The sequence below is a fragment of the Gopherus evgoodei genome, chromosome 5 (genome assembly GCF_007399415.2).
Source record: "Gopherus evgoodei ecotype Sinaloan lineage chromosome 5, rGopEvg1_v1.p, whole genome shotgun sequence".
Lineage (NCBI taxonomy): Eukaryota > Metazoa > Chordata > Testudines > Testudinidae > Gopherus > Gopherus evgoodei.
Window position 1 is genome coordinate 87,551,128 of NC_044326.1, and position 23,635 is coordinate 87,574,762.

At 37.0% G+C, this 23,635-nt stretch overlaps 1 protein-coding gene across 1 annotated transcript in view; it reads left to right on the forward strand.

Moving 5' to 3' along the window:
- TTC29 (tetratricopeptide repeat domain 29) overlaps nt 1-23,635 on the forward strand; it is a 196,974-nt gene that overhangs the window by 72,086 nt on the left and 101,253 nt on the right. The window contains 3 exon segments of the mRNA XM_030564792.1: nt 283-352; nt 354-480; nt 4,194-4,279. Of these exon segments, the coding sequence (XP_030420652.1) occupies nt 283-352; nt 354-480; nt 4,194-4,279 (283 nt within the window).

Sequence of the window (23,635 nt, forward strand, 5' to 3'; positions counted from 1 at the left end):
CTCAAAACCAAATTTACTAGTAAGAAACTTGAAGTTTGGGAAACAAACTGTGAATTGAAGGTAAAGATGACTTACTGATACCTGTAAGATCTGGAATATTTTTTCCATTATTCATATTTTTATTAAGTTACAGGTTGATGATTATTGGAACCTTTGTGAAGTTAAGTTAGAAACAACTTCTTTTGTAAGAAATGATAATATGCAAAAAAAATTGAAATATTTTGTTAAATATACTGCTTATATTTATGAATTAGCTATTTTTTTCAGGTCTGTTCATGAAAGTGCTGAGCATTATGAAACATTCCATCAATTGACACTGGGACGGATGTGGAATGATGAGACAGGCCATACTTTACAACTCACTGGCCTGTGAGCATCTCTGGAGAATTTACACATTACTAGCAGACCAAATGCTAGAAAATAAAGAACACCAACAGGCCATCAAAACTCTAATAAAAGCTTTTGAAATGGCAAAAAAAGGTGGGTGGAAAATAACACTTTCACATTCCTTTCTTAATGTACAGGCTTTGATTTTCCCAGGAGTAAGGTAAAAATCGTCAAGGGTTTGAATGATTATTTCTTATGAAATTCAAAGACAAATGCCATCAATATACTTCCCGATTTCACTGTAAAACAGAAGTGCCTTCTTGCTGACAGCAAGGAATCCATTAGTTTCTTGAAAGCTTTATCTCCAAAAATGCAGTCTTCTGGGACATAGTGTTGTAAAACAATGAACCCATAATCAGACGTAAGGTCATTTACAGAAGTTGAGATTTTTGTAGGTTAGCTGCTGTTGATTTTTCATTTCCTTAGTAATGTTATCAGGCAGATCACTACTGTTTCATTCTACATGAATGATAAATAATTATGAAAGAAAACCATTTCCAGTTATACCTGAAATATTGAAAATAGTTTTAAAACTTAAAGTCCAGGAAATGCTATATATGATGGCTAACATGACAGTCTTAGTGTTTTGACTATCTGTAGTAAGGATTCAAAAGCTGATGGAAAGATGAGGATGGCATTTGAATATATGATGTCAGATGCTGAACAGTTACAAAGCAGCTGTTTATTTATGGGGCATTATTATATATGAGAGGGAAGTAGAAAAGGGAGAGTGAACCATCACAGTTGATTTTAGAAAATACAGATTATTTTTCTGGTTTTTTGGTTATCTTAATAATTCTTATTTGTTGGAAGATGTCATTAGATTCCAAAATCTACAGTTTTCTATGTTCAGAAGAAAAAAAATGATTTTATGTGTTTCCCAGAATTAGAATGGAAGACATTGTATAATCACTTTTATTCAATTAGCATTGTTATGCTAACTTTGTAGCAGCTTTAATAGTTTTTTCATATAAGAATTATGGTTAATACACACTAGTAATTTGAAATTTATCAGGAGAGAATTTTAATCTAAATGTTAAGAAAATAAATACAAGTACTGATCAATTGGTCAGTCCCTAAGAAGTAGGTGGAACTGCTTAACTCAAGCTTCAGCCAGTGGCCAAAAAAAAAAAAAAAAAATCTCCTATGTGTTTAGTCTTGTAAAATAAAGTTTGTGACAGTGAAATAAAATAAAGTTTGTTCTGTGTAATATATAGAACAGTATAAAATGTATAGAATTAAGCATTAACTATGCTATTCATTATTTAAAACAATATTGAATTATTTCTGTTTTCTTTAGTCATATTGTTTTCTAAAGATCTAATATTGTTAAAGTTTCTTTATACTGTTAAAAAGTAAATACTTTAAAATACCAGCTTAAAAAACTGTATTGCACTCCCACACTGTATTTTTTGAGGATAAAGCAAAATTTTTTTTTTTAATTCACTACATACTGGGTCTGAGGTTTCCATTCATTCCGTAACAGTCCTTTTGAACGTGTCTTTTTTGACACATTTGTCTGAATGTTGATTGGGTGGTTCCTTCTTTCTTTGCATTTGGCCCTAGGCAACTGTCCTATTTCTTTTTCAACACAGAAGCTAATAGTTCTCTTTTGAGAGTTGCTTCTTCAGAGGCCCCACTCCTGGGAGCATATGACTCAGTAGTGTGAGTTCCAAGGACAATTTAAAGCAATAACTGTTGCAAATAGGCATATATTCCACAAAATAAAACCTTACTTGTGTCATGCTGCTTCTTAACTGTTGATATAGTCAAGAGAATTGTTAAGAGATTGTCATAGTGGATCTGATACTGCATTGAGACCACCAGGCAGATTGCCCCAATTTAGAGCTGGTGAAAAATTTTTGACCAAAACTTTTTTTTTGGAAAAAAATAAATGCAGATTTGGCAATTCCTAACCATTTCACAAATTTATGTTGATTTCACCAAATTGTTCCAGGTAAAAAAACCAAACCAACTTTTGGTTTTTAAATGTTCTTTAATTTTGTTTAATATAGAAAATTTAAAATGCTCTAACTCTAAACAAACTTTTTGCAACGTATCAATTTGCTAAAATTTTTGAAAAATTTCTTTTATGGGTTGACCCAAAACACCTTTTTTTTCCCAATTTTTCAGAATGCCAGAAAATTGAAAAATCCATTATTCACTGCCAGATGGCCTTAGAGCTCTTATTATATGAGCTAAGACAGCTACTACAGCTTGCTGAGACATATGTCTTTGAAACTTGTGGGAGTTCTGCAATTCACACCTTATTCACCATTATTCTGTAGATATTTAAACGAGATCAGATGCTCATTTCAGAAGGGCAGTCCTTCAGTCTGTGTTCAAAAGCCCCCTCTCTCCCTCAAAGAGGCCCTTATTCAGCAAATATTTACATACATGATTAAGTTTAAGCTAGTGCTTAAATCCTTCTCTCTTCAGTATCAATCCATTCCACTGGATTTAAGCCTGTGCTTTGCTGAATCTGGACCAGAAATGAATAAACAGTCTCTCAAGATTCAGGCTTTACAGAGACCATTCTTGAAGGAAAAAGAGAGGTTTGAGTGTATTTCCTCTATAAAGCCATATTTTCTCATCCCCCTTCCCTACCCACTTGAATCTTAGGAAAAAGAACAGAAGGATTAGGATTGCCTGCTTTATAATTTTATCAAGTGTGTTCAATTCTGTAGGTGTGTGGGTGGGTGTCCTTATGGGTTCAGCAATTATGACTTTCAAAGATTTCAGGACACTTGGAGGCTAAACACGAACTTCCGTGAGTGTGGATCTGTAGAGACAATATATTAGCAGAACATCAATTAGAGGTAAATAATCTTCCTTTTTCATCTGTATTTATATTGGTGCAGGAGTTGTGAATTTGTTGACCTTCAGGACTCATTTCAAAACTCATTTTCTAGGCTTTTTATGTGTTGAATGGTCAGTATTGTGTGATGAAAAAGGTTTTATATTTTGGACATTGATTCCAATTTGTTTGCTTTACTAATCAATGTTCATATATATCCCCAAACTCTGGATGGGTTAATTTGGAAAAAATGATATAAATAAATTATTTTATATAAATTATAATATTAAATATACAGGCCAGGTTTTCTTTTGCTGGAGCAGTGCAAGGAGCCAAGAAAGCAGCCCATTTGGCCAGCTGAGAATTCCCTTAGCTGTTGGGAGCTCTCGGTGGGGGCCAAATTAGCTCACCTAATTCATTTGCCACCTCCAGTCTCTGGAATAAGGAAGAGGCACATCCAAAATGTGCTGTACTCAGTTGTTCATCATTTGGTAGCATTCCTGGAACCATTGCGGCTATTATAGATTACAGCAGCTTTCAGGCTGCTCTAGCCTATGCCAATGTGGAAACCTAGCCTGAGAATCAGGGAGCTGTAACTGTCTCCCTGGCTTCTTTCTGCTGCACCAAGTTTTCTGTTTGTATGTAGCTAAATAACTATATGGAGATATTTTACTGACCCTTTAATGTAAGGTGTTTCATGACTGTCTTTGGAGAGGTCGTGGCAGTGCTGGGAAACAATTCATAATAGAGAATCTTATATCATGACAAACTGTGTGCTCTTTCTCATGAAAACATTTGTACTTCCTATGTTTGTGGCTTTTTTAATTGAGTATAAGTGCTCTTGATAAACATGAAAACATCAATGTTTGGAAAATGATAAATGACAAGCTATAAGGAAAAATTTAATATATTATTAAAAAATAACATGTACGTTATTTTCAAGAGCTGTCAGTAGTAGTGTAATTTGTTTAGAACTAAGAGTAATTATAACTCAACTCCTCCCCTTTAGGAGGTGATAAGAAGATGGAAGGAGAAGCTGCCTATTGTTTGGGGCTAGCCTATCATTCTGCTGGAGAAGAACAGACGGCAATAATAGTGAGTTTACTTAACGTTTCTTAACATGCATTTTATAATTTGTCCCGAGGCACTTACCTTGGCTTTGCTATTAAGTGACCTTAAATAAAGGTGTGCTATTTTTAGTGAGGAAAGTTTTTATTACTGTTTAATATTTATTTTATGATTTTACTACAATAATCTATATAAAATATCTGCTGGAATAGGATGGGAAAGAGTTCTACATGTGAGAATTCTGGAAGGACAGGACTAATAGTCCATCTCTGCCTCTTGGATCAGTTGTTAGAGGAAAGATCAGTGACAACCGAGTATGCTTCTGCCATCACTGCTATATCTCTAGGGAGATACGGCAGCATTCAATGATCAACTGTAACAATGTTGTGGGGAGATCCAATAGAATGAATGTGGATGTATTTGTTCTTGTCCATGGACAAACAAAAGTGCATTTATCAAAAGAACCAGTGCCATATCTGTGCGTGCCCAAGCTTTAAACTCAGTTTGGAGGGATCCAGTGTTCTAGCAGCAGACATGTTTCATAGAGAGGACTCTTCACTAGTTTATTTTATTAACTTGTTCAAAAATGAACACTGGAAACGGATAAGAGTTGAAGTTGGTTGAGTTGAGCAATAATTTCTTCGGTATCAGCTTGTTTACTGTATGCTTATAGTTGATGATGGATTTCCCTCTTCAAAGGAGGCATTAATAATTTGATGTTCCAGAAACTTTCTATTATCTTTTTCATGATTCTTCAATGCTTCTTGGATTTTCTTACATGCAGATTGACTGAACTGTGGAAAAGAAGGTGTCATGTTATTTGTCCTGTTATAGATGTGTGGTTTCTGGTGTTCACAGAAGCCTACCCTGATGCTGCAGATGATCAGTGTGAATAGGCTGATAAATCCTCAGTTAGAGGTTCTGGGTTGTAAAGTTGAATGAAGGTATTTCAGATTGAGAGATCAGTTTCTGATCCAGAATACTTTACAGAGTGAGATTTAGTGGTTGCAGTGGCAAAGGAGGAAAGAGGGATTTGGGGCCTTTTCCAGGGTTCTGGAATAACAGATTAGGCTAGAATTCCTTGTGCTGAAATCTTTCTGCATGTCCACATGTTTTTGACCACAAACACTCCAAGTTTTCTTTCCTTCCTGTTGCTGCATTAACAGGTGTCTGAGAACTGTGGGAACGATGACTAGAAAAACTGGTAATAGAGATAAAGAATTTGGCATGGACATTTGATTTGTTCATGACCAGGAGAAGCTCCTTGACCAACAAGACAAACAGAGTCTTCATTCCATTCAAAGGCCAAAACCATGCTTGAAAGCAGCCCAAGATTATCTGAGGACTATGATATTCTCAAACAGAGTTTTCTCATCACCATCTCTTGCGTTATTTTTTCTTAAAACAGGAGGGTTAGAAACCAGGTGATCATTTACCAACCTGCAGCTTTTTGACCCTGGGTCAAATAATTGCTCTTTTGGAGTATGCTGGAATCTTTGTTCTTTCAGTTAAGATGCTCAGCTTATATATTAGTGTGTTTTATAATAGTTTTTAATCAACAGATAAAAACAACTGACAGATGGCAGAAAACAGAATTTGCCTTTTTTTGTTAAATATGAAACACTCCCTACACAGTACAGAATGTAAATGGGATTCACTAGGGTGGATCATAAAATAGTTTAAGTATCCTAACTTATGCTGTAGGTTATTAATATTTTCAACACTTGTGTGCTAATTAAAATAAACATATTAAATAGAGTTTAACTTATGAATGTTTTATAAAATTGTGAGATCAACTCTCTTATATAAACTGAGAAGACTTGCATTTAGAAAAATAGATTACTTTTCACAAAAAAAATCACCCTACATTATGAGAATGGGAAAAGAAACAGGTAGTATTTTATTTCATGCATTCTTTTCATCCTCAACTGTGATCAGTATATACAACAGTAAAATATCAATGGTTTCAGAGCCATTGAGCACAAGTTTTCTTTACTCTCCAGTTAGAAATCATTGCCTAAAATTTACCCTTCTGTTCTCAATTTAATGGTCTCTGTATCCAAGGGGAGCTCAGATGCTTACAGAGATGAAATCATTGCATTCTGTTCCCAAAGGACTACTGCTTATCATTGCACATAACATACAAACAATACTGCTAGGAGCCAGTTTGCTTCATGGTAATGTGTAGTTCATCACCAGCTTCTGTAGCATGCTAAAGAGGTCTTGCCACTCAGCTTGGGACTATTTGAGTGTAGACTCAGGGGTCTCAGCAGTTATTTTCCTGCTTTGCATCAGAGTTTTCATCTTCTTTATCCTTTTGTGCTATGGCCCACCTCTGGCAGTCTTCTTCTAGGGGAATCAAAAAGGAGCAGCTGTTACAGATACCATTTCCTCAAATTGTTGCCATTTGGTTCCTTTTGATATTTAGTGTGTCACTCCCTTCCCCCAACATGCACACACACCAGTATGCATATAAACTTGTTTTTCTCTTTCATTATCTCTTCTAACAAAGTGGAGAAGCATATGTTCAAAATATTCATTATCTGACACAGTAATTAAAAGGTTGAATTATGAAGCTACAGTCTGTTATATCAAAAATATAGCCTCTTTGTCTAGAGAATGGAATATTTTCAGTGAATAGAATTTTGTATTTCTAAGCATGTAGTGTATAACCTGACTAATTGTTGATAAATTATTTATTTGATACGTGTAACCTCAGTTTTGCAAAGACCGATGGCAAGTCTACACTATAATATTAAGTTGACCTAAGTTACCTCAATATACAGTAACTGCAGTAATTAAATTGCTTTTGCATATCCGCACTACGCTCCTTGTGTCGGCGGTGTTTGTCCTCACCAGGTGTGCTTGCAGCGATTTAACTATCACTGTAGGACATTGTGAGATGGCTTCTGAAAGGCAGCAACAGTCAATGTAAGCAATGTAGTGTCTATACTGACACTGTGTTGACCCAGCTACACTGACCTAAGCGCTATGCCTCCAGCAGAGGTGGAGTTATTCAGTTGGTGTAGTGGGAGAAATATGTAGGTGGGAGAATATTTTAGAGTAGACACTAACAGAGTTAGGTCAGTGTAAGCTGCCTTACCTCAACCTAACTCTGTAGCGTAAACCAGACCTGAGTTTAGTGGGACTATTCAAGTGTGTAGAGTTAAATACGTAAGTCTGTGCAAGATTGAGATTTAACTCCATTTAACATCTTTGTGATATTTTGGTGTGTCAAGCAAGGTCCGGTTTATAATTGTGTCTAATTACTTTTGTCATGTTTGGAAAAAAGTATAAATGTCTGAAATATGAAACCAGGAAAAGGTTAGCTGGTTGCTGTCTAGACTAACTTGTAGGTCTTGCTATAGATGCTTCTCTTCAAAATTGTATTGCTAACCAAATATTTGTTACAAATATTTTCATATAATTAAAAATCTTGTATTGGCAAAGTATCTTATTGCATATTTGATATGTTTTTTAAAGTTAATATAAATTTTATGGCTGGATTTTCAGAACTGCCTTAAGAGTTAGGCACCCGATTTGACTTTCCATTATAGTTGCATGCCTAACTCTCTTATCTTAACTCCCTTTGAAAATCACAGTGTACATTTCTTGTCTATGCATTCACAATAGGGACCACTCAGAAATAAAATCCTTATAAAATAGATATTAAATTCTATATTCCGTATAAGGTAGTTTTAATGTGCAATAATACAGGGACTGTGACATTCAACACTGCAGAAAGAAACATGATAATTTATGGCACAATATCACACCATGAATTATTAAAACTTATAATACTTATGTTCTTAAGCTGATGCTTCAGGGTTTCAGCTGGCCACCAGCAAGGGGCAGGAAGGAATTTTTCCCCCAGTGTATTCTGGGAGGGTTTCTTGAACTCCTTCCTCTGAAACATCAGAGGTGGACATGGCTGGAAAAGGGACAGTGGGCTGGATGTACCAAGGCTCTGAGGTGTCATTGAGCATTCGTTCTCTCAGGGGCTTTCCTGGCTGCTTCTTGATCACATGCTCAGGATCTGACTAGTCACTATACGTGGCATCATGAAGGATTTTCCCTCAGGTCAGATTGGCAGTAAACTTAGGATGGGGGGGGTTGTTTGTTTTTGTTTTGCTTTCTTCTGCACCATGTGGGTGCAGGTCACTTGCCAGGATTAGCTGAGTATATTTCATTTAATCATTTCCTTAGTGACTGGTGAACCTCAGTACTTCTTGTTCTATGTCTGTGGCACATAATAATCTAGTCTCCTGTGAGTTATAATATTTTGGATTTATTTCAGTGGGTAGTTTTAGCGTTTGGGTGCTGAGTGGTGTTGGTGGCCTGTGTTATACAGGAGTTCAGATTAGATGATCTATGGTTCCCCTGTCCTTTGTTTCTTGATTATAGGAGGTTAATATTGTTGTTTTAGATAATATAGGTTATAAACTCACCAGTTGATATGATCAGAAGATAAGATTCTTGTCCCAGAATCAGGCTACACCGAGTTCTGAAAGGACTCTCGGAATGTAAGACAAGGATGCTCACACTTAGACAAATGTAACCTTAAAGACTTTTATTGAGATATATGATATAGTAATTAAATGGTAAAATGATCAGAGTCACAAAGGCAATAATGTTGTTTTAGAGGTACATGTCATATTATGCACTATAAACTTTTGATTAATATACTCAAACCCTTCCTTTATAATCTGGTGGTAAAAGATAAAGGACCAGCCTCACCTCTGGCAAGCCAAAAGAGTTCAGTTCAGGTTTCTCAGTTCTTGAGTGACCTCCCACTCCAGAATTTAGGAGCTTAGGAGAAACTAAAGAACTGAAAGTTATAGAAGATGAAATAAGATAACTTAGAATTTTACTTAACTAACTGACTTAAAATTTACAATTGAGAACTAATAGACTAATAAACAAAAGGATAAGAAACGAAGAACTAAGAAGCCTACTTGGCATGATGGGTCACCCCTCGTATAGAGCTTGAACACTTGAGCCCTCCTTCTATGTCCAAACTTAGTTTCCTCACATACAGAAATGTTGGAATACACTTACTCCATAGGCTGGTACATTTGTACATATTGATGACATATACCTACATGTTAATTATATTAGCTCATTCTCACATTTGTTATTTCTGGCTGAAGTGGTTATTTTGGTTATCTCCAACTTCTTTGTGGTATACTTGATAAGTTTAAAGAGGGTATGACTTAGGTAGTCCCTCCCCCCCCCCATACAAACCTACTCCAAGGCATCCTTTATCTATCTGTGTTAAGGGTTGCAACCATATATGGTCATCGCCACTTATCTAGGTGAAAGATCCCAAGCATATGTACGCTAACCTTGCCTTAACTCAACATACAGGACATAGGTCCCTTGAGTTACAGCCAAAAATACTCCTATAAACCTGTTATACCCTATTATAATAAAACAAATAATCAAACTCATAAGAAACCAATAAGAAAAAATATATAGGCAAGCCCTATAGGCTACACCTTAAACTCTATGACCCTAAGTTTTCTTAATGTCTGAAATGATTCCATTAAAGTAATCAGAGGATTCCTAAAGTAGTATGTTACACTAACCTGTATATCAGAATCAAATGAAAATTTCACTTCAGCTTACATAGTCAATTAGAATCTAAATGAGTACATATGAAGCAGGTGGCCCTAAAATTAGTGTACACTGCTATATAATGAATTTTTCTAATCATGTTTGTCATGCCCATCACCGTGGTATACGCACAATTTTTTACCTGCTAGGTGGAAGTTTCACAAGATACACCTGATTTGGTATGCACCATTCTCAAAGTGATTTTACCTTTAAGGGAATGAGCTACTTTCCCTTGACATTCAAGATAATAAATAGCCCCAATATTGTCTGCTACTGTCTGTACTACTGATCCCTTGCAGCAAGGAAGAAAACATTTGCTGTTGGACATATTGCTTGATTCTCGAATATATTGATGAGAAGTCTGAACTTCAGGTCAAGTTTTGTCTAGATATTTTCCTAAATTTAGGTTTGAGGTATACATTCCTATCACTACACATAGAGATGCTTAGCAAACTGGAACTCCCAAAGGAAATTATAAGATATTGTCCACTGCATGGAGGATTTTTGAATTTGCTGAAGTATTATCAGCAGTGGTCTGTCCCTTCCAGTTCTATTATTGATACTTAATCAAGATTGTAGAAAACTTGGCAACATGGAGTCACATGTGTGCAGAAGGCCATATTACCTAGAAAGTTAGATAAGATCTGATCATACCTAGACTCTGCATTCTGATTGTTTTTGAATATCGGTAATTCTTTAAGGGAAAGCAGTGGTGTTCCTCCTCTGGAGTGTGTCTGTCTTTTTTGGGGGGGTGGGGGAGGTTGGGAGGACTTTGCATCTGAATGAAGGAGCACTTCTGACTGATGTGAACTGAGGGAGCGCAGTTCGTATAGGTAAATCAGGGGGTGATGAGACAGTTGTCCAAATATTGATAAGTTTTCAAAGTTTACACATTTATGAGGTGTGCCACCATTACCAGGCATTCACTGAAGATTTGAGGATTTGTAGCAAAAGGAAATGTGGGCACTTGTATTGGTAATGATCATTGCCCACAAAAAGCTTCTCTGTGTTACCCTGAGTGAAATGTGTAATTATGAATCTCTGAGGCTGAGAGTCTTGAACCAGTCTTACAACTTCAGGGAAGGGATGATTGTTGCCAAGGTCACCACATGAAACCTGAACATTCAGTTAATTTGTTCAGCTTCCTCCAATCTTCATCTGGAAAGAAGATCTAACTTTTTAATTTGGATTTGGACGGTGCTAGGCATTTACCGGTACCATGAGGGATTTCTTTGATGGCTTTGTTTTAGAGAAGCATTTTCATCTCTGAAGTTCCTCATTACAGGGATCCCTGAAGAGGGATGGGAACAGAGGGTTGAGGTAGCATGAAGTGGAACTGAATAGAGTGCCCTTTCTCTAAAATGTCATGACATTTTTTCCCTTCAGTGCTCACCTATATGACACCCAAATTTGCATCGTAGTGATACTGCTTCCCACCTTGTTTGTCTTGGAGCAAAATAGTGGTTTTCCTTTGGAGTCTGTGGTTAAAATGCTTTCCTGTTTCCTCAGCTAATGGTGTCAGAATAGCTCCAACTCTAATGGACTGGATTTCTCTTGAGTAACATGCCCTCTGAGGGAAACCTTCTTAAAAGTGATGCAGTTAAAGAAAATTATAATTAAGTCTTATGCTATGGGAAACAGGAAGAATAGAATATAGAATAGAATAGAATATACTGAAAGCATGTTAATAGATCAGAAAATTATCATGTTTTGGAAAGCCTTGATACAGCAGAAAATAATAGCATTTATAAACATCCCTTCTTACAGTTAATAGCCTGATTTTTTTGTCTCGGGATTGCTTCTCAAGAGTAGGAGACTCGTGTCTCTTTTAGTTCTCAGTTTTGATCACTTCCCCAGACTAAAAAGATGATGAGCCACCTATCCTGATAGATTAATCTAAGATAAATCAACCTTTCAGCATAAACATGTTTACATGACCATCAGTATCTGTTGTTGGGGAATTTGTGTCACAGGCAATAGGAGAATCGGCACAATGAACAGGTGTCAGGAAGTCTAAAAGACTAACTTTGAGTATTTCTCTATATCAGATGATGTGTGAAACTTGCTGGCTTTGTTATTTGTGAGTGTCACATCTGTGCAATTTTGCTTTAAGTTTCCAAACCTAGAGTTCCAAAGGCGAAACTCAAATTGAAACCATCAAGTTTCATTAACCTTTATGCATTGCATATGATTGCCTAGACTTTCACATAGTTATTGTACACAAGATTTTTGATCGTCAAGTTTTATTATAAAACTACAAAACATGCACACAAAGAATTAATAGCTATGCAAAGACAGTAAAGGACCATGGCTGGGTTCCTTCATGCTACCAAAATGGAAATAATTAATAAAAATTCATTCCTGATAATCAGTGAAAGATTCTCTGCAATCTAAATTTTCACAAAATGTAGCTGGTTTAGCTTTCATGTTCGAACATGAAACTAGCAGTTTTACTTGATTTTCAGTTTCCTTGCAGAAGTCTCACATATCTGTAATATCAAACTGTCTGACGTGTTTGATCATTGAAAGCACAGTCAACACTGGCTATTCTGACGTTCAAGGAAGTGAGAAAGTATACGGAGCCCTCTTATTCCCATGCCGTGTCTTCACTGCTATTTCAGCCCAAGTTACCTAACACAGTTTAGCTAACCCATGTTAAGAATTTTCCTTTCATTTGTGGTGAAGACAAATCTTATGTGTCAGCCAGTGTAGCTGAGTTGGTGCAGCAGAAGATGTAATCATTGCTAAGTATAAGGTTGGTGCAGATTAGATTTTCCCCATCCCCTGTTATCAAGGTGGGAGTTAGGAGCCAAATTCTGTGTGCTCTTTATACCATGCCCCTTACACAGAGCTTGTAGCAGTTTAAAGCCACAATTAAGTCCTTTTGTCCCATTTGAGGCTTTTGAAATCTCAATTGTTTCCTTCTATGGGTCAAAATAGGTACATTATGGGACATTTTCTGCCAGTTATGGTGAAATTGTTCTCTGGTGCAGGTAGCTAAAAATGACCAGCCTTCCATTTCCAGACACTGTTTCAATCTGTGTCATTCTCGTAGGATAAAAAAGTAAAATTAAATACAAAACCATATAACGGTGAGTTATTTAGTGCTCAATCTTTTTATTAAAAAGCAGAAATGTAAGAACTCTGGTGTGCAGGGCTGTGAAAGATCTGGAAATATTTGTGAAAAAATGTACAGTTCATTTCTCAGATGATTAGATACCCACAAAAACTGAGCTTTTTGCATGTTTTGAGAAATGGAGGATTTGCACCAAAAATCATACAAACCCCTTGAATTTGTACGTTTTTGTTGCAAATCCACCTTATTTTAACTGAAATTGACCTTTTTGCGTGAAAACTTCAAAACTGTATTTCAAAACTGTTCTTAATGAAATGCAAATATCAGTAAATTCTGAGGAGGCTTTTAGTTTGATTTCAAACATTTTCCATAGCACATATAGCTAACATGAAAAGAGCAGGCATTTTAAGAGAATATTATAATTGAATATGAACAAACTGCTATAATGATTAGTTTCTTAAATTGTTATAAATCAGGCCCCAGTTCAGCAATTCATTTATTTAAGTATGGTCTTAAATTTCAGCATGTGAGTAATTCCATTGACTTCAGTGGGATTACTCATATATTTAAGCACATGCTTAAAGTTTTTGCTGGATTGGAATCATAACAGCTATATAAGAGTGAGGGGAAAGGTCTACTGTCTAGACTTAAAGAATTTAAACATTTATTGTTTGACAGACAGATGAATAACTTGAAAAGCTAGAACATTGCAATACGCCAATTTATACTATAAAACCTTAAAGCTTGCTGTGGCATTGCTAGCAGCAGTTTGTTTTGCTGTTTTACTTTCAGCTTTTATATTATTTTAGAGCTGATCAAAAGAATTGGTAGCAAAGTGTGAAGTAAATTGTACATCTAAATAAATCGATTTAACATTCCTTAGTGCTTTAAGTGATTTTAGTAATATTAATATTTAAAATATTTCTTTCTGAAATCTTTTTACGACTACATATAGCAATAATGGCCACCATTTCATTCTACTGTTTTTCATAGTAGAACATTACACAGTAAACATTGTAAAAATATTATCTTTTAGCATTGAAATGGATGCGCAGAATTGATTTAAACTGTTTATTTGCATGTAAATGACTCAAGTTTTATTCAGTCAATAAAAATATAGTCTATTAATCCATCTGGTATATTTCTTACATAGGTTAAGACTTACAAAAATGCAAGGTTTCCTATTGAATTAGAACTTTGCCTTTAACTTTCATATCTGCACAGAGAAATTAGAGTCTTTAAATTGCATTTTAAATTTTATAAAATGCTTTCCTAGCTTATCTCCAATTTTTTTCTGTCTATACAATGCAATTTTGTATTTTTGTTTGGTTGGTTTTTTTTATTTAGGAAGATTATATAAACACATTTTTATGGATAGAAATAAAGATAAGTAAACGTTAAGCAGAATATTGATAGAAACGCAGTGGTGAGAAGTTATGGGCACTGAAGCATATGCATGCATACACTATGATATTAGGATCTTAGGCGGCTACAGCAATTTGACAACCAGGTATATTAGTGTTGACACAGCTATGTGATAAAAGCTATTCAGACATCTGGATCACAGTGTTGCTCTACAAAGGCATTTCTGAACAGTTCATGCATTTGTACTTACCCAAGTCCCCAGTCTTGTCCACCCCTCTCTCACTGTTCCTTTCTCTGCCTTTGTCTGACTTTGTATTGTATGTACTTGAGGAATCTCATTTTTCCCTTTACAAGTCACCTCCATCTGCTTATGTGTTATCATGGCCCTTATGCCACACATCATATTCAGGCATTCTTATTACTACCTGTGTCTCAGCACTGTTTCATGCTTGTCACTGCTCAGCACTCAGCGCCACAGTGGCTTGTTTTGTCAATAACCATTTATTTGTTGCTGGAATAGTAGCAACCATTACATCTGACCTCCCTGTTTCATCAATTATGGATAAATTATTGGATGTGAACATCTGCAAAAGCTTGCTGTTGAACTCACCTCCTGGCTGGGATTAGATAAAGTATTAAACTGTTGTTTATTGTCAGGCCAAAAGTCTACTGGGAAGCCAGGGAATTCCAAGACTAGCAGACCCCCATCAGCAAGCACCAAAAATTGTTTAGTATTGCCACTGTTTCCCATAAGATCGTAGCCATTTATTATTTACACTTATTACTAGCTGTTATAACATACTTGATAAAAGCTCTTGGCAGGCATGGTGTTTGTAGCCATTGTCACATCTGTCAGGATGGAAAGGATACATAAATTGTTTTTTCCTCTTATATCAGTGTTAAAAGATAACAGAAGAAGTTTCTTCCCTCCAGACAGTTATACTATGTTTTATTTCAGTGAAATATATCCAAACTGGCTGGTTTTGAAAATATTACATTCCAGTTCTAAATTAGGGTTACAACAACCTTTGCTATAGTAATGGCTCATGCAGTGAAGATTTCAAATTGTACAAAATACTGTACTAGAATGCCTGGGATTTTTTGAGGCATGCATAGACTTCTGCACTAAGGGAACTGGTTGGAATATTTTTGTATTGAGTCAGACCTTATCTGAGGTTCGGTAAGGGAGATTATAAAATGACTGCATTGCTTCTGAACTGATACATCGATTGCAGAAATAGAATCAGAATTAAGAGTTACTGTTAGTGCTGATTACAGCACAGAAAATCATGACAAGTAATAGTAGTACTGATAAAGAAAGAAGCATAAGGAGGAGTATCAATAATAAAATATTAGAGGGGGAAAGTGACCATAATTAACCTTTATTTAATCACCTAATAAATGTTATGTGTCATTAAGACCCCACTGCAGCAAAATGCATATGAGGTGAAATCTTGGCCCCATTGTAGTCAGTGGGAGTTTTATGTTACCCCTTGAAATAAATTTTGATTCTAAATTACATGTAATTACATCCTATCAATTTGAATCCATTCTGCCAAAATATAGAAATTACATTATACAAAACATGCATTATGTAATATATATTATGTGGGTCAGCAAGAGATTTGTGGAATATTTGTGGAATATTCTTCTTGCATTAATCCTGCAAGCACATATGCACATTAATAGCTTGAAACACATGGTTTCAATGTACCTACTTACATGCTTTACATTACTCTCATGCATAAATGTTTTCAGGATTTGGGTGTTAGATTGCAAGTTCTTTGAGGGCAGGAACTTTATCTTCATACTTGTTTGTACGGTGTCTAGAGGATTGGGGCCTGCGGGCTCTACCATAAAAAGTACATTAAAAATAATCTCTGTTTGCCTTTTGACTTCTCCCACTTTGCAATTTAGTCCATGTAATTATTCAGCAGGAGCCATGTCATGAAACCCATACTCAGATTTTGCTTAGCCCTTACTCGGGTAGGTCTGTAGGCATGTAGACACTTAACCAATCATTGTAAAAACTGATAGATGGAACTGATATACACCAAATTACATATGTAGGGACTGGGTGAAAACAGAATAAGGATCACAAGATTTGGCTCCAGAAAACAGAAAAATATTGAAAATTAAATATTAGAAGTATACTTAGTAAATAAAATAAAAGGAGCTTGACTGCTTGCTTGCTCAGTACAGTGAGACAGTTTATGTCCTGTTGATCCACGTTTAGAGGGCATTTCATACTGTGGCAGAGCTCCAACCTTGTTCCCATGGGTCCCACACTTCCAGGCAGTTTATGCTAGCTTCAGAGGCTCACTGCAACCCTTCACGTAGCCCTTATCTCTCTAGGGCCAGGGATACAGTCTACTGAGTCCTTTTCATCATAAGCCATCAAGGAGATTGGTGAGAGAACTCCCGCAGTCTCTGTTGCTCCTATGGCCTCATACCAAAACAGTTTAGCCTCCTGTCCTGACAGGGGCCTGTCTTCCCCTCCCAGGAGGTGTTCCTGTAGTGGTGGGTTGGGAGGAATTCGGGCCTGCCCTCTACTCCATGTTCTGGCCCCCAGCCCAGGGACCCTAATGGTAGCAGCTGTTGGCAGTCAACCTTTCACTGCCAGAATTGCTACATTTCCCTGGGCCACTTCCCCACAGCTCTCCTGCTTCTCCCTTCTTCACCCTTACCAATGACTTGAGGGTGTCTTCATTGACCAGCCCTTCAGCTGCACTTCGTCTCCTCTGGCTCTCCTCAGCCTGACTGGAGTGAGTCCTTTTATAGTATCAAAAAGGGCCTTAATTAGAGTCAGGTGTTCACATTACCTTAATGGCCTCACATGACACTTTGCAGGTTAATTGGTTCCCTGACTGACCAGAGCCCCTGCCCTGGTCAGTCAGGGAACAGAAAACTGCTAATCCAGTGGCCAGTATATCTGCCTTCTACTACTTTGTTGTACCCAGCCAGCCTGAGTCTATCACAATACATAAGAACGGAGCGAAGCAGGGTCAGAAGGGCATATATCACTCCCAACCTTCTGGAAGTCTGAAGAAAAATTAATGCAGCTTTGGGTTGCAGTAATTTTCCTGGAGAGACCTTCTGTTGTGTGGAACCTCTGCTTTAATGAGGTTATAGGAGCGGTTGCAGCAGAAAACCTCAAAGACAATGTGGAAGCATAGGTCCTCAGTTTTGGTGACGCTCCCTTTGGAAGATCCTGTCACCTCTAAAACGTTTGGAGACCAGCTCCCTTTTCTTCTGTGGGGGGGTTCAAACTCCACTGCAAAACAGAAAAAATTAAAGGAAACTCAAGGATGGAATATTTTGGTAAATTTTCCTTCCTGTGATGTGAGCCAATGTTTTTAAATACAGTAGTAATGTAAGCTGCCTTTAAAAAAAATAAACAAAATATAAATTTCTTTGACATCTTTTGTAGTGTTCTTACTGAATTTCAGATTAAAATGCCCATGAAGCACCAGTGTCTTTATTTTAACTGCATAATATGTCTAGAAAAAGATTCTGTTTACTGCCATGTCAGAATTATGTGCTTTTTCTGGAAGTGCATGAGAGGCATTAAATGCACATTGCATTATCTCTCTACCAGCACCTATTGTTGGCTCCAGTAAAATATCCTCAGATGCTGCTGCCCAGTCTGGGTCTTAGCCTGTTACTGCAGCGCTTGTCACAAATCATTAGCTAGCGATCTCTTTGACTAATGTTGCGGTTGATTGTCTAAATCATGTTCAAGAACTGTAAATGAGGCAGAAACATCTTTACAGCTCACCAACTGTGAAATGGCTAAGCAGGGTTAGATTGTCAGAAATCAAAATAAATGTATTTCCAATAAAATTTGACAACAATTTAAAGTGCAGGTTTGGAAGCAGAATTGTATTTTATGTGTTTAAAGTTACAATAGTAGAAATTAGTATCCTTCTGTCATGTTTTTTGCAAGAGAAAATTGATAAAATATTGATAGCAGCAGTAATCTTTTGTTTACATGGATAGTCATTTTTCCAACATAAGTTTTCACCATAGAGTCTTACTTTTGTGTCCGTTATTACCATACGTTCATATCATAGGACTGGAAGGGACCTCAAGAATTCTTCTAGTCCAGTCCCCTGCACTCAAGGCAATAGTATCTTCTAGTCCATCTGTGACAGGTGTTTATCCAACCTGCTCTTTAAAATCTCTAATGATGAAGATTCCATAATCTCCCTAGGCAATTTATTCCAGTGCTTAACTACCTGACCGTTAAGAAGTTTTTCCTAATGTCCGACCAAAACTTCCCTTTCTGCTTCTTGTCCTGTCCTCAGAGGTTAATGAGAACGATTTTTCTTTCTTCTCCTTGTGGCAATCTTTTATGTACTTGAAAACTGTTATCATGTCTGCTCACAGTCTTCTCTTCTCCAGACTAAACAAACCCAATTTTTTCACTCTTTCCTCATAGGTCATGTTTTCTAGACCTTTAATCATTTTTGTTGCTCTCCTCTGGTCTTTCTCCAGTTTGTCCACATTTCCTGAAATGTGGTGCCCAGAGCTGGACACAATATTCTAGTTGAGGCCACGTCAGCAGAGAGTAGAGTAGAAGAATTACTTCTTGTCTTGCTTACAACACTCCTGCTAATACATCCCAGAATGATATTCACTTTTTTTGCAATAATGTTACATTATTGACTCCTAGATAGCTTGTGATCCATATGACCCCCAGGTCCGTTTCTGCAGTACTCCCTCCTAGGCAGTCATTTCCCATTTTATATGTGTGCAATTGATTGTTCCTTCCTAAGTGGAGTATTTTGCATTTGTTCTTACTAAATTTCATCCTATTTACTTCAGATCATTTCTCTAGATCATCCTCCAAAGCACTTGTAGCCCCCCCCCCAGCTTGGTATCGTCCACAAGCTATATATGTGTACCCTCTGTGCCATTATCTAAATCAATGGTCTCCAAAGTGGGGTACGCAAGAGGATCTTTGGGGGTGCACGGCAGGAGGAGTGGTTGTTTTTGGTTGTTGTTTTTTTTACTTCAGCAGTTCAGGCGAGAGTCCAAGCGGCTTTTTTTTTAATTATTTTTTGCTTTGGCAAAAATGGTAGAGCCAGCGTGGCAGGGGGTGCGTGAGCAAAAAAGTTTTACTGATAGGGGTGCGCGATCAAAAAAGTTTGGAAACCACTGATCTAAATCATTGATGAAGATATTGAACAGAACTGGACCCAGGACCAGTCCCTGCTGGACCCCACTTGATATGCTCTTAACTGTGAATCACTGATAACTAGTCTCTGGGAGTGGTTTACAAACCAGGTATGCATCCACCTTATAGTTGCTCCATCTAGATTGTATTTCCCTAGTTTGTTTATGAGAAGGTCATGCAAAACCATATAAAAAACCTTAGTAAAGTCAAGATATATCAGATCTACTGCTTTCCCCCATCCACAAGGTTTGCTACCCTGTCAAAGAAAGCTGTCAGGTTGGTTTGACATGATTTGTTCTTGACAAATCCATGCTGACTGGTACTTATCACCTTATTATCTTCTAGGTGTTTGCAAATTGATTGCTTAATTCTTTTCTCCATTATCCTTCCGGGTACTGAAATTAAGCTGACTGATCTATAATTCCCCGGGTTATCCTTAATCCCCTTTTTATAGATTGGCACTATATTTGCCCTTTTCTAGTCCTTTGGAATCTCACCCGTCTTCGATGACTTTTCAGAGATAATCAATAATGGCTCAGATATCTCCTCAGTTAGCTCCTTGAGTATTCTAGGATGTATTTCATCAGGCTCAGGTGACTTGAAGATGTCTGACTTGTGTAATTAATTTTAACTTGTTTTTTCCAAATTTTAGCTTCAGATCCTACTTCATTTTCACTAGTGTTCACTGTGTTAGACATCCAATCACTACTAAACTTTTTGGTGAAAACCGGAAAAAAAAAAGTCATTTAGCACTTCTGCCATTTCCACTTTTTCTATTATTATTTCCCCGCCTCATTGAGTAATGGGCCTTCCCTGTCCTGGGTCTTCCTCTTGTGTCTAGAATTTTTTCTGGTTACCCTTTATATCTCCAGCTAGTTTAATCTTGTTTTGTACCTTGGTCTTTCTAATATCATATTCCTACACTTCCTACTTCCTTGTGAGAGGACCATCAAGGTATACCTATTGAGGTATTATGACAGATTCTCCAGTGTTGCAATGTATTTGTTTTATATTGTTTGGACTCTACTGAAATCAGTAGTCACATTGCTGTAAAATTGGAGTAACTCAGCAGTGGATCTAGTCCACAGTGCCTGTCTTTATGTACTGTTATTGGGATGAGGAGACCTTCCTCTAGTGTTCCTGAAACATAAGCTCCTAAATGTTCAAAGGATCATGTGGGGTTTTAGCCATACAGTTGTCATTGAGGTTAACAGGATTCAAGTGGCTAAAATCATTCAACTTACATGTACTTACAACTTGTAAGTTTAGGAGAGCATATTTTAGTAATATAATACTTTGTGAATAAAATTGGTATGGTTTATTCTCTGAAGCATAAGGCTATGTGTGTGTTGTTTGAACAGTTTTACAGTTTTACTATATTTGGTGCTTTAGTATCAAGCAAGAAACTTGTTTATAAATTACAAGCTTTCCTGTTAATTCAGAATTAAAGATAGACAAAAAAGTGATTTAAATGCATTATGATAATGTGCCTCCCTCTCTCTCAAATGTACAACTAACTTTTTATTTGGCAAAGGACATAAGGGTGACCACTTCAGCCCTATTTTGAGGATCTATGTGGTATATAGACTGAGCTTGCTCTCTGCACAAAAAAGTGACTTTCAGCCACAACAGACCTGTTAAGACCCAAGGAGAGAGATGGTGTCCTCAGAACCAACCTTTCTAAACAAAAATGCTGTTCACTCAAATATTCATCCTGTCCTGTGTCTATGTCAAGTGATTATCCTGATAAGAGTTTGATATTCACTTGCAGTGTGCTGTTTTAAAAAATCCTAGCTTTGAGGTTTGACACTTGAGGCAGTGCTGTGGAGGAAATGGTATGGAGAAGAAAAGATCAAGGTCAAAGATAATTTCAAGTTTATGGAAAACATAGGTATGAGTAGGAAACTTTCCCCACCTGTTGTAAGATGCAGTCCACGGGCACTGTGAATGATCAGAACTCATCCTCATTTTGCGATTTGACATTCAAACAAATACATTAATAAGAAGATAACCGAAAGCCAAGTCCAAGTTTTCTTTCCAGATTTGACTCTTCCTAAGGTGCCTAGATAAGAGCTACTCATCCCACAGCCTTTCTGTCTCAGACCCAAGATCTCTGCCTTTTTAATTTCCTCCCACTAGTGTTCTCTCATTGTTGGCAGGGGTTGTGGGTCACATTGACTTTAGCCCTAGTGTGCAGAACAGATTACTAACCCTTTCTTGCCCTGATCCAGTATGGGATTTGTCCACCATATCACAGGAGGCAAAAGAGAGGTCTAAGTTGATAAAGGAAATCTATTTGTGTTTGAGGCTGCTTTTCTTGCTCAAAGAAAGCACTTAATGTTTTGAGTCATATAGTTGCAGGAGGCTGAGATAAAGCCATCAGTATACTTGGTCAGCACAGGCTAAGAAGAGATTTATGAGAAAATCAGTGCTAAAATTATTATTTTTCTTCTATTAATTTTACTTCATATTTTCTTTTTCAGTGGTTCAGAACAAAGTGAAAATAGCTATATCCTCTTATTTTGAGAACTGTACAATAATGTAATCAGTTCAACTGTACTAGAATATGAACTCATTCCACAAGATTCCAAAAGTATCAACCTTTATTTGAGAAGATGTTGTTATAATGGACCTAGCAACGTCAATTTCTTGCATTTCAATAGTCTGCCTTCCTCAGAACCTTTTGTACAAAGCAAATTTTTAAAAACCCACTTTAAACCCCTCCAATAACTCTAAACCTCATAAACCCTACCTTCTGCTCTTTTGTTTTGTCAGCAGGAAATTCATCAATCAAACTTATGCAGGTACCAAATAAACCTCTGTAATGTACATAAGCAGTATAGATTATCCTGTCTAGTCTACTTTGTTATATCATTTATATATATAAATATATATATAAAAAACAAAAAATGTGAGAAAATAGAATGTGCTTGCATTTTCCTTGTAAAGGAAATTACCAAAAGTCATGCTAAGTAGTATGCAATGCATAGTATTTTATCATAAAATGCATTTTTATTTCATGCTCTCAAGTAAAAATAAAGTAAAATCCATTTCTTTGCTGTATTGTAGTAGTTGACTAAATTCTGTGGGTATTTCAGCATTGCAGCAGATGTACAGTTACTGTATGGCCTTCCAACCCTATTGACTTATCTCCTCCATGACTTTTCTGATTTCATAGCCACTGAACATCCTCTTCTAGACATCCATGTCCTCAGCACAGATCGGCCAAGAAGGAGTGTAGCTAACAGCAGAATTATTTCCTTGATCTGATTCCTACAAATAAGCTACTACTAAGTGACAGATAAATTGTATAAGGAAGGATAGCATGTATTTCTCTAGGTCTGAGCAGATGTGTACACATTTTAAAATGATGAGAACATTATTCTCTCCTCCAAATGCCTACCCTAGCTCTTTTTTTAATGTTTGACCCTTCCTTGCGCTTGCCCACTATTAGTAGCCAACTGGCTTTCCCAACCCTGGCTCAGCCCTTTCCCCTTCATCCTCTGCTTGACTCATCAGTGTCTTCTCCAAGCTATGGCACCCCAGTAATCACCACATTCAGCTCCAAGTCCCCTCACTGGTGCGATTCCGCCAGGCTCTAATCAGCTACATTCTCCTGACAACACCACCACCCCACTTTATCAACATCCCTCACATCCTGCTTGTTTTATTAACTTACTATAACCTAACCAAACTACTGGCCCCCTTGTAGAGGTATACAAGGGCTAGATTAAGGCTGTCTGCACTATAGGCACACCATGATAGTCCCATGGGTCAGTCACATGGGAACCCGTTCACTTTCTAGGCGAGACAACAGGAATTCCGCAGTATTTACCCCAGCAGTCAGAAGGTATCTGGGTGAGTGGATGGGTCAGGACTGCTGCAGTGATATTTTCTTGCTACAAATACTCTCCTGGGTGGTGTTGGCAGGACACTTTCCTCCAAAAAAGTAGTTCTTGGAGTTAACACCCTGTTGTGAGATGCAGGAGGCTCTTCTTCTCAGAGCTGGTTGTTTCAGGCTAACTGCAGACTCTGGCATTGGTAACACTTGAGTCATGATTTCAAGCTTGTCTTTACAACCATGAAGACAACTTGCTTTTTTCTAAAATAAAAATTACAATTTTGATGTAATCGTATGACTCCAGGA